At 35.7% G+C, this 12,031-nt stretch overlaps 3 protein-coding genes across 14 annotated transcripts in view; 1 reads left to right on the top strand and 2 right to left on the bottom strand.

Annotated features, from left to right (window-relative positions):
• psmb3 (proteasome 20S subunit beta 3) overlaps positions 1–4,378 on the bottom strand; it is a 213,178-nt gene extending 208,800 nt beyond the window's left edge. The window contains exons 1-6 of one of the 2 annotated variants that reach the window (XM_015608185.3): positions 4,218–4,378; positions 2,553–2,737; positions 2,245–2,352; positions 1,423–1,600; positions 1,239–1,333; positions 536–705 (exon numbers count right to left, since the gene is read on the bottom strand). In XM_015608185.3, the coding sequence (XP_015463671.2) occupies positions 657–705; positions 1,239–1,333; positions 1,423–1,600; positions 2,245–2,352; positions 2,553–2,737; positions 4,218–4,220 (618 nt within the window). In that variant the 5' untranslated portion in view covers positions 4,221–4,378 and the 3' untranslated portion in view covers positions 536–656. Of the gene's footprint in view, positions 1–535; positions 706–1,238; positions 1,334–1,422; positions 1,601–2,244; positions 2,353–2,552; positions 2,738–4,217 lie in introns of those variants that run through there. The other variant, XM_049479895.1, reaches the window with a different exon arrangement.
• Positions 4,379–5,248: 870 nt separating this feature from the next.
• Positions 5,249–8,320, top strand: si:ch73-193c12.2 (putative uncharacterized protein DDB_G0271982). Its single transcript, XM_007258460.4, has 4 exons — positions 5,249–5,366; positions 6,576–6,669; positions 6,763–6,850; positions 7,688–8,320. Exons 1-4 carry the CDS (start codon positions 5,282–5,284, stop codon positions 8,252–8,254), a joined length of 834 nt encoding a protein of 277 aa, XP_007258522.3. The 5' UTR covers positions 5,249–5,281; the 3' UTR covers positions 8,255–8,320.
• A 913-nt stretch (positions 8,321–9,233) lies between these two features.
• Positions 9,234–12,031, bottom strand: part of LOC103031252 (unc-80 homolog, NALCN channel complex subunit) — a 54,924-nt gene continuing 52,126 nt past the window's right edge. For all 11 annotated transcript variants that reach the window (XM_049479847.1, XM_049479853.1, XM_049479850.1 and 8 more), the window contains one exon: positions 9,234–11,531. In XM_049479847.1, the coding sequence (XP_049335804.1) occupies positions 11,190–11,531 (342 nt within the window). In that variant the 3' untranslated portion in view covers positions 9,234–11,189. The remainder of the gene's footprint in view (positions 11,532–12,031) is intronic.

The following is a 12,031-nucleotide window of genomic DNA, read 5'->3' as shown; positions in this document are numbered from 1 at the left end:
ACCAACCAGTCAGCTCACAGTAGCAGTAACGCAGCGTCTTTACTGCCTAAAACTTGTTTACTGTAAAGTCAAGTCAATGCAAGTTTACCTTACTTTTTTTTTTAAAGATGCAACACTACCTAAACTAGCCTCTAATAAAAGTAAAATCTGATTCTAGAAGTGAATATTTTAGGTGCTAGGATCATTTATCATTTTAGGGGTTGTGGGATGGTTCCTGGATCATTACATTTTTTATGATGGGGGATATCCTGCAAATTATTTTTAAATTACATTTTGACCATTCAAGGTCAGGCATTTCCAGATATTCTACAATAGCTTTATGACGATTAAAATAATAATAAATAATAATTAAATATCTCAGAAGGTCACCCTGTGATTTTATAACCCAAGGAATCAGCATTGTTTTAATGATCTTTTCCATATTGATGTTAACAGATGACTGACAGATAACATAATATAATATAAAAAAAAACAAACAAACAAAAAACATAATATATTATAATATATAATAAAAAAAAAAACAGGACACAGTGGATCACTACATTGAATTTATTGAACAGCGTGCTTAAAAGAAGAACTCTTTTGGGGTCATGAATTGTTTTATTGCAGTAGAAAAAGAGGATGCAGTAGAAGGAGAGCAGCAGCAGCAGTTTTCTCTAGTCCATTCTGGCCTTCAGGGTCCGTGTGGTGATCTTATCTTTCTCACTGAGGATGAAAACAGATACAACAGATTTACATGATTTGATTGTTAAAAAGATCAAATGAAAGATTTAAAAATAAAAAATGAAATACATCTTTGCACTTAAGCATTAAAACATGCATCACTAAGTATCTAATACCATTATAGCTATTATTTTACCAATAATGATTTATTTCATGTTAATTTCTCCCAACTGTGTGTTTGCTTGCTTGACCATTGATGCTTTTATTTAGTTAATTTATACTGTAATTAAAATACAGATAAGGGAAGTAATGGAGCCTTCTGTCTGTACTCATAATTCATTTATGGCATTTTCGCACCTGTAGTTGATTTCTATGAGTAGAGAGGGACAGGCAGCTTCTCCAAATTGTGTATAAGTGTAAATAAGTTCTTTTACTGCCTAGGAAAAAGGATTTTGCATCACCTACACTTGTAGCCTGTATATAGTCCAATGCCTATTAAAGATTTGAAATCCACGCCAATGTAAAGGAAGCGTAAAAGTATGTGAGGCGAAATATTAAAGGAAGGCTGTACTCACATGACGTGGACTATAACTCCCATACCAGAAACTGCATCTCTATCTACAGCATTCAGCATTGCCTGTGAGATGGTTTCAAACAGGTCATCTGGCTCCTAAACGAAAGTATTATTAGAGAGCATATTAATACAGAGTAGAAATTTAATATTACCAATAATCAGTCATACTGAAAAGCTTCTCTCACCATATCAGGTTCCCACAGCGACTCGCACATGCCGTACATCTGCTCTGAGCACGTGCCGCTCACCACGAAGTCTTCTGTTACCATGGGGCATCCAATCAGGTCCAGTGAACAGATAAAGGGCTCTGAGGTTTTGGGGTCCAGACCAGCAATCACAGGCTCAATGTAGTAGGGTCCAAACCTAAAACAAGAAAAAGCATGTAGCTGAAGTACAACAAAGATTATATAAGACAGTAAAGCTGCAAATAATAAATATTATAGCAGTCGACTAATCTGGCGATTATTTTTTAGATTTTTTATCAATCCCTCTATGTTTCCTATCGGTGAGGCTCCAGATTAAATACATGCTTTACTGCATTTTTACAGCTAAACCTTCAGGATTCTAGACAGATTTAGCAGAACTCTAACCCTAACCTATATAAAATTACAAAGCATATTATAGGAGCCATTCACAAGGATAGGATGCTGCTATTTTTAAGAAATTCATCTTTGATATGTCTTCAATTGAGAAATAAATCTCAACAATTCAGATCTTTTTTTACATTTTATTTTAATTAATGTAAATTACCATAACAAGTCAATGTATTCTTTCTATATTATTTGATATATAATCCATATTATAGATTGCAGTATCTCCCTGTCTGCTTTCTCTCTGTCACTCCAAAGACAACAGAAGCTTATAATATGTGGGATTTAAACACTGAGAATATGTTTAAATGTATAATGAGCTGATGTACAGTGAAGATGGGTGTTGTCTTGTCCCTTATCTGGAGTGTTTACGTTTTTGAAGACACAGAGAATGAGCTGAGTATGTCTCACACTTACCTCCTCTCATACAGCAGGTTGGACACCATGCTCATGAAGGTCTTTGGCTTGATCTGCCGACCCTCCTTCAGCTCATATAGGTTAAGGCGGAATTTAAGTCGTTGAGATCTGAGGGGCAGGGGGAAGAAAGACAATAATAACATTACAGTGTTAATTCACATCAAATAACAAAAGGATAAAATTAAAAAAGGGTAATCATAGGGCCCAGCCTTTTCTCTTTACCCATATTCTAATCAACCAAAGCCTTGCAAACTCTTCACATGGGGCCTTGGGTGGGCACCTTATGCGTCCATTAATGCTAAACTTACACTGTCTGCACATCTGTGGCCAGTCCTGCCAGGCCGATGTAGAGTCTGTCACCCATGGGGAAGATCTTCTGAAAGTCAGTGGTGACCATCTGAGCCTGGATTCCGAACCTCCGGTCCGACGCAATCGCAACACAGTTCTTCCCACGCATCGCCATGACGGCCCCTCCGTTATACGACATAATAGACTGCAGGAGTAATAGATTGGATTTACAGTGAGTTACAGAAAACAACTGGTGGATATGCTCAGATTTATAACATATTATTGTACAAATAATATTTTATATAACTTCTGCAAAGTGCCACAATATTGTCCAGTTCACAGTAGAGCTGAAGTGTTTTGGGTTATTATATTCGCGGTAAGTCAAATGTTTTTTTGTTTATTATGTTGATCATCATCATCATCATTATTATTCTGCACTGAAATGCTTGTGGTGTCGCTTGAGGCTTAGCTTACCCTCAGCATATGCAGAATATTTTGTTATAAAAGAAAGCAGTTGGTGCTTTTTACAGATAAATTATTTAGAAACAATATATACACACACATTATACAATATATATACCTTCTAAGAAATTAAATTCTAAGAAAAGTGGGGAATGGAAGAAAAATAAATAAATAAATAAATGAATTATAATCTAATATAGTACATCACATATTCTTATGCCAGGGTTAATGACATTAGGTTACTCCAGCCTAAATCCATAAAAAAAACATGGGTTTCATATTTTTAGAACTTTTTAGAAAAGCCATTTAATAGGAGTGAGATTTTCTTCAGTTTAAATGAAGTGAAGGACATATTTTATACAAGAATATTGAAACAGAAAACTGACATTTTGCTGCAATCCATGGCACAAACGAGTAATCAGAAAATCAAATGATTCTACCACGATAAACAGACCACAGTAGTGCAAAATAAAAAAAGACTAGTTACATCTAAAGTTGCATTGGTGTTTAGCTCAATAATAAACCAGCAAAGTGTGCAAAATCTGTTCATTTGACGTTAACATCAATGCAACTTAGTTTTAGTCTTGCATCTTAAAACACAAACAGAATTAATTTTAATTTGGAAACTAGTTATATATTTTAGTTAGCTAAAACTAAATCTTCCTAACCTAAGTAGCTCAGCTATGGTTTTATTAAAAAAAAAATAGCTAGCTAACTAGATTTTCAGTTCAGAGAACTATAAAAAACTATGTGCTCTGTATTATTAGTATTATATTTTTTAATTTTAAATTTAATCAAATCTATGCATTAGCTAACTTTGGAGAAATTTAGCTAGCTTAGCTTAGCTAACAGCTAGCTTTAGCCGGTTACCCAAACATATAACTACATTTAGCGGCATATAGCTGATAGCTTAGCCAGTTCGGTTAACAGTTTCGTTTTCACAACAGTCATTAGAATGCTTTATTTTGGCTAGTTTAATGAAGTTAAAATTGCAATATTTATGCCGTTATAGTGGTTAAATATATAAAATATATTTATTATTAATACTGGAGTTATATTTGGACCGTTAAAATCCGTTAGAAGTGTCTCTATGTTAGCGATGAGCATGATACTGCAGGTTAGCATTAGCTGCTAATCTAAACTAAGCCACCCGGTTAACTGAGCCAGGCGGCCGGGTAGATTCTGCTGTTCTGTATAAAAGAAAGGCTAAATAATTCACTTACCATGCTGGCGCTGCTGAAGAAACACCCAAACTACAGAGAAAAACTGTTCATATACTTTAATAAACCGCAGATATTCTTATTAACGCTGTGATCCGCTCACACACAGTGACTACACACTTTCACCCAGCGCTCAGTCCCGCCTACCCGCTTACCTCACATCCGCTCTACTCACACCGCCCACTTACATATATATATATCTCTAAATTATCTTTATCATTTATATCATTAACTATATAATTTATATAATTATTTAATAATCTAAATTATCTAAATATTTGCATAATTACTCTAAATGATCTTTATAATTTACATAATTATATATATATATATAATTGATATAATTTTCTAATAATCTAAATGATCTCATTACTTACTTACTCTAAATAATCTTTGTAATTTAAATAATTATTTATATAATCTAAACTATCTAAGTTCTTACATAGTTACTCTAAATTATCTTCATTTATTACTCTGTAGGTAGAATACTGTATACATACTAGGGTTTAAAATACTTTTTGTAGAAGTTTGAAGAAGTATGAATCTAAGGATTTTACTCTTTAAGTAAAAGTATAAAAGTAATGGTTTCAAAACTGCTTAAAATACAAGAGTAAAATTAATGTAAGTATGAAAAAGCCATTAAGGGCTGTGTGGGCAGTGTGCCACATGGCTGGACAATAAATAGATATATAATATAAATATAAATATAAAATAAACCAGTTGTAAATCACTCAAATACCATTAGTCATTCAGACCTGACTTATGTTCTAGTGATGAAAATATTCAAGTGAAGAAAAATAGAACAATGCTATTTTCTGCCTGTAATGCACTCAAAAACAGGATTTAGTAAAAATAATAATAATAATAATAATTTTGGAGTTTTCATTGGCTGTAAGCCATAATAATCAACAGCAAAAGATTATATAGATGTACATTGTAAACTGAATTACTGTATTAAAGTAATTTTCAGTGAAAATGTAATAGTTTGAGATGCAGTACTGTGTATTTGAGCAGCTAGAGGGCGGTAATAGGAAAGCTGTGTGTTTCTGTTTCTGTAGAGAGATGGGATGAGGAACAGTAAAACAATAACAGAGGAGATGGAGAGCGAGGTGGAGGTAACGCTGGAACTCGGGCCGTTTGGAAACTTTAAATGTAAGTATTTTCTCAGCACTTCACTAATAATTCAGTAATAATCAGATTAAAGGCTGCGGGGTGATGGTTATATATGCAGCTGAAGGCAGTAACGTTAGTTTAGTACAGTAGTCAGAGTCAGTTCACTAGTTCATCTCCAGATAAAAGCTTTTAATGTATTATTTAATAAATTCAAACCTAAAATCTAAATTATAATGCCTTGTTTTACTTATTCTAATTTTCCTATACACCTTAACCTGTGTAGCAGATGCGTTCAGGGCCCTGTAGGCTCGACTGCATCTGCTGCTGCGCAGTTCATCAGCAAGGCTAGGCAATCTTAGGGACTTTTATTCTATAAGCATCACATAAAAAAAGTTTAATATTTGATACGAAACTTTACTAAAAATCCTGTAATTATAATAGAATCCTTTATATATTTATATTTATATAATCTTAAAATGTTGAATTATATCTGCACCTGTCAAGATATAATAAAAATCATAAAATTGGCCCTTTCCTAAACTTTTTTTTGTAAATTTTAAAATCAGTATTTTTCTCAATACGAATGAAACATTTTAGGTGGGCCACACTTTTCATTTCTTTAAAGTTATCTAGTTTTTATGTCGATTTTTAAACATGCAGAATTGTATGGAGGACAAAAAATGGCATAAGTATAAATAAATAAATAAATGCACAAATAAATTAATCAATAACTAAATATACAAATAAACAGATACCTGCATAAATAATTGTAGAGATAAATAAAAAAATAAATAAATACTTATTTTTATTTCTTTATATATTACGCATTTACTTGTTTATTCATTTATTTATTTCAACATTTATTTATTTGCTTATTATTTTTTACAATATTTTCTTCTTGAATTTATTTATTTCCACATTTCTTTCTTTATTTATTTCTGTATTTGTAAAAAAAAAAATATTATGTCAAGATATATAATTAATAAAAACAATAAAAACATGCATTATTAAAGGATATATCTGGTGTAAAATTGACTTGTGTTGTGAACTTTATAAAGAGGATGAACTTTTGCTGAATTGCTATTTTTACACCTTTAACAAGCTCAAAGTAGCTCTACACTGTCTGTCTGTATTTTTTTCCTGCCCTCCTGCCTTATTTTCCCGTGCCAGTGTCCATTGTCGATTCTTGTACGTATTTGCGTCAGTCATAGTTGCCATGAATGTTTCATTATTAAAGTCTGTTTTTAGGGACTGATGCCAACACAGCAGATCTTATTGTGTGGCGGGTCAGCAATAGGAACTTATTTACTGGCAAGAGGAACACGGCCCTGCGAGCTTTCGAGTGAGTCACTCTATAAATGTAAATGTAACTGTAATGGTCAGTTTTTCCAGTTTATTAATGTTTGAAATAAAATTTTTAATTCTGATTCTGAAGGCAGTTTGTCAGGGAAAAGGAGCTGGAGGGTAAGGTGGCGCCGACATGGGTGAAAAAGAAATGGGAGAATCTGAGACAGAAGTATAAGGTAAGTGTGGTATTAAACCTGGGAGGGGTGATCCTGTTGAGTGCTTCTCATTACTTAAAGTTTTCATTCCGGCTTCTAATTGTTTAGTAAAACTCCTATCCAGATAAATCTCTGCATCCAGATAGAGTGAATTTGATTGTGATTGGATGTAGAGAAGTAAAATAAACATATATTTAATGGCTTTTTTTATGTTTTCCCCTTACATGACTTTTACTTTTATACTTTAGGTAGTTTTAAAACCAGTACTTTTTTTAAACAACTTTACTTAAAGAGTAAAAAGCTTGAGTTGATACTTTTTAAACTTCTACAGAAATATTTTTTTAAACCTTAGTATATAAACATATAGGATTCAAGGAGACTTTATTGCAATTCACATCACATGTGGTACATGAGGTGGAACAAAATTCTAATCTCACGGTTCAGTTTAGACCCAAAGATCAATTTTTTAAATAGAAAAAAAAGAATAGAATAAAATAGATATAAAGAGAAATACAAAAATAGGGAGAGTAGGCAGGTAGTCCAGAGTGCAAGTTTGCTATAGCAGCATGATAGTGTGAATTATATATTGTATATATCTTTAACTTCCAATGTAAAAGGTTATATACCTTTCTAAAAACAACAATATTCTGCAGCATTACAGCGTTACAGTCTGATGTACATGCAGGGTGTAGTCAGGCATTTAGTACTATTTTACTACCTTAAAACTGGAAAATCTGTAATTTCACTGAAGAAAAACAAATTTTCTGCTGTGGACCAATTCAAACACTAGTTCTGATCTTCCCCACTGAATAAAAACCTATAACCTGAAACCTGAAATCTATACTCTTATTGTTACAGGACATCAAAAGCCTCTCCTCGTTTGGGGGAGACTCATCCGCTGCTCCATGGAAATGGTTTGCAATCATGGATCAGGCTCTGAGCGAAGAGATCCCGCTCACTCCTTCCATTCTGACCAGCCCCTCCACTGCCCCCTCCACCCCCTTCACCTCGGCTGTTCTGGTGTCCTCCTCGGCTCAAGAGTCTCCGCCCGTGAAGAGGAGGAGGGAGCAGTACTGGCTGATGGCTCTGCAGGAGCTGGAGAGGAGGCAGGAGGAGCGAGAGCGGCGAGAGGCTGAGAGAGAGGAGGAGAGGGAGAGGAGGGCGGCGGAGAGAGAGGATGAGCGCGAGAGGAGGGCGGTGGAGAGAGAGGAGGAGAGGGAGAAGCAGGCGCTGGCGAGAGAGAGGAGGAGAGAGCAGGAGATGACAGAGAAACAGGAGCGATGGGAGAGGGAGCTGCTGGCCAGAGAGGAGAGGAGGGAGAAGGAGTACAGAGAAAGAGAGGAACGGAGGGATAAAGAAGCTGCAGCGAGGGAAGACAGGCTCTTTAAACTGCTGGAGGCCTTTGTGGCTAAAAAGTCAGATTAATAGTGTTTCATCTTCACATCCAAGAACTGTTATCTTTCTACTAATAAATGTTGCCCTGTTTTTGTATCTTGTCGCCAATTTCTTTGCTGAAATGTTAAATTTTGGTTGTTGCATTGGTAGCAGCGCCGTCCGGTTTATGGGCCCTATCTTACACCCTGTGTAAGACGTGTTGCGACACTCATTGCTATCTTACACCCTGTAACACTGTATCTTCACATCTTGTTACCATAGCTTAAAAATAGTTCCAATCTATGCAGATGGGCGTGGCCGTCTGGAAATGAAGTGTGTTCAGGTAAATATCCGATGTTTTTCTATCTTGGCGACAGGAAATACAGGTGTGCCACAGACTGATTAAAACCCTTACAACAGTCACCAGTCAGCCACCCAAAAGTGTGCGTTGCTTGCACACGTTACACACACACACAGATGAGTAAAAAGTGTGACAAAAGTGAGTAAACCTTTCACTTTTTAATTTTTTTTTAATATTTTGTTATATCTTTTCATGGGACAACACTGAAGATATGATACTTTGATACAATGTAATCAGTGTACAGCTACAGTACAACAGTGTAAATTTGTTGTGCTCTCAAAATAGCTTAAAAGTGAGCACACCCCTAAGAGAAAATTTTGCCCAATTAGCCAATTTTTTTTTCCTCTTTGGTGTCACGTGACTCATTATTGTTACAAGGTCTCAGGTGTGAATGGGGAGCAGGTGTGTTAAATTTGGTGTTTTGGGTTCAGTTCTCTCATAGTGGTGACTGGATATACAAAATGGCATCTCATAGCAAAGAACTCTCTGCTGATGTGAAAAACAGAAATACTGGTCTACATAAAGGATGGCCTATAAAGCTATATGCTGTAGCTGTACACTGACTACTTTGCAGTGTATCCAAGTATCATATCTTCAGTGTTATTACATTAAAATATATAATAAAATATTTACAAAAATGTAAATATTAGAATTAAAAAGGCCCTGGTGTTGTTTTCATTATTTGTTTTATTATTGCACAAGTCCAACAAATAGCAGCACATTACAGTAAAGCAGACTCAGCGAAAACTGCGTATATGAAATCACACAAAAACTGACATATATATATATATCGACAATCTCTCAGTCCTCTCAGACACAGATTACTAATATTAATATGCTTTATTAATTAATATTATAATTATAGTTTCTTTCTTTATATATAGCTGTTATATATATAAAGTATAAAGTGTTTCCTCTTTGGCCTAGAGTACAAGAACTATGATTCGTCAATCAGTAGAATGTTTAATTAATTTAGTATAATAAACTTTTGTAGTATAGAATTCAGAAAAATAGCTAGCAGGAAGTTTCCAGCAACAAATACACACATTCACAACAACACTTACACAGATGGACATTTGCAGTGTAAAGGTTTGGCTAAGACGTCTGCTTCTAAATAAAGTTCAGGGTTCATTTAGACACATTTATGAATTAACTATGTTAAGTATTCTGCTTAATACAATGAAAATAAGCATGATTATAAATTAATATAGTAAATACCTTTAAATATATACTGTGCAAAATAAATAAATAGTTCTAATGGTATTTCAATTTATATAATTACTTCAATATAATATGTATAATTAAATACTTAAATATTTGCATATCACAGGCTAAATCATAGCATAATATATCAATTATATTATAAGTCATGTTGAACGGAACAACACAATGCTATCAGTTTTAGACTCACAGTGCGACGTGAAGATTTAAAACGAGACGAATTATAGCTTTAGCTTTATATTAAAGGTATAGAGATGGACCATCATATTCTGTCTATGGATTTAAAAAATAACTTTATATGAGGTCCGACATTTAGAGCTTATATATGACCACACATATGAAACATTACCTTCGCTGCATTATCGTAAACTATCGAGGCATGATCACAGGTAAATAGCTGACTGGTGATATATGATACTAAAATTAAGGCTGGAGCAGCATTAGCATTAGCCGCTAACCACGCTAAGCGCTAGCTCTTTCGCCGTACAGAGGTGAGTATTTTCGGCCTGTGGCGTGTTCTTAACCATGGCTAGCACTGCTGAAGCAGCATTAGCATTAGCCGCTAACCGTGCTTAGTACTACCATGTTAAAACAAGCTACGTGGGATGAACCGCTAGCTAATATCGCCCTGGCTTACCAGAACACTCAGGGTTTCTCAGTCTAGTGCTGTAAGTGCTGCTAGCTAATGCTTCCAGCCTTAGAAATTGGAAATTGTAGTTTTGTTTACTTAGCTTAGCTTTAATTAACTTAGTTACCTTACTGAATTGGTAATGAAGAAGGAAAACATGGAAACACCCCTGTTCCTTACTAGTGTCACATAATGTGCCTTATGTATGAATTTTACCAATTAAGTATTAAGGCACATTAAAGACACTCTGCTGAAGTACAGAGTTATACAGGAGTTTTAGTGAAGTTTCTCAAGCACCAAGACTGGAGCAGTATTAGCATTAGCTGATATATGTGCTAAGTGCTAGCTCTTTGCCGTTCAGAGGTGAGTATGTCGGACTGTAGTCTGTGCATTTACCGTGTTAAAACAAGCTACGTGGGACGAACCGCTAGCTAATATCACCCTGACTTACCAGAACACTTAGGGTTTCTCAGTTTAGTGCTGTTAGGAGTTAGCATTTATTACTAGTGCTAAGCGCTGCTAACTAATGCTAATGCTGCTGCTCCTAGCCTTAGAAATTTCAGTTTTGTTTACCTAGCTTAGCTTTACTTAACTTAGTTACCTTACTGAATTAGAAGGAAAACATGGCGACACCCCTGTTCCTTACTAGTGTCACATAATAATATAATCCGGTGCTCCTTACAGTTTGAAAAATGCAGTATATAGAACAACAGAACACAGTTGAATGAGATAAAGAGGCTTTAAATAAAGAATCAGGACTTATGGCTTCGATCTGTTTACACGTGGGATTCGTCCAGGTCCAGGTCTACAGGAGAAAGCGGTAGAGGAGACAGGGCGTGAGGAGACAGCAGGGAGGTGAGCAGAGGGTTCTCCATGCCCTGCTCCTCTCCCGTCTGCAGCGAGGTATCGGTGTTCTGCAGGAGTCCTGACGTCTCTTCGTCCTCAGGGCTCTCGCGGATCTGGGCGGCGGCCAGACGAACCGGTGTGCTCAGGACAGGAAGTGGAGGAGGGAGCGGAGAGCAGGACCTGGAGGCTGGAGCAGAGGAGGGCGCTGGAGACAGGACACCTTTGATACTGCCCTGCTCTCGCTTTGCTAGACCCTTAGCCAGAGGTGAGGCCTGCAAATGTAGAATTAGGGTTATTATGGAAAACTTCAATTATGTAATTAAACATAGCAGTATTTGATGGTTAGTTAGTAAAAAGATCTGCCTATTCAATGTCAATCATTATGGCTGAAGCCAGAAACATGGGAAAAGTACACCTTGCGCGTTTCGAAGCAAACAAAAGGCATGTACAAATTCTCTTAATTATTCAAGGGTGTGTTTTGAGCATATTGTGAAATAAACCTTTAAGAGTTTACTTTACTAAGAGTCAGGTGAGCTCTGACTTTGGCAGATTGCTATTTTAACGGTGCAGCTACCTGGACGTGTCCAATCTAAATTTACCTGAACACCCCTTATTTCCAGACCACCACGCCCATCAGTGTAGATACATTCAGAAGCACTGTTGGTATTTAAACTAGGCAGGCAGAACATGTCAAAATATACTGTTTTTGGGGTTTAAGATAGCAATTAGCATCTTGATACTACTTACACAGGGGGTAAGACCCAACAGGGCC

This window comes from Astyanax mexicanus, chromosome 5 (genome assembly GCF_023375975.1).
Source record: "Astyanax mexicanus isolate ESR-SI-001 chromosome 5, AstMex3_surface, whole genome shotgun sequence".
NCBI classification, from domain to species: domain Eukaryota; kingdom Metazoa; phylum Chordata; class Actinopteri; order Characiformes; family Acestrorhamphidae; genus Astyanax; species Astyanax mexicanus.
Note: the sequence above shows the minus strand (reverse complement) of the source record. Positions and strands in the feature narration are given on the sequence as shown.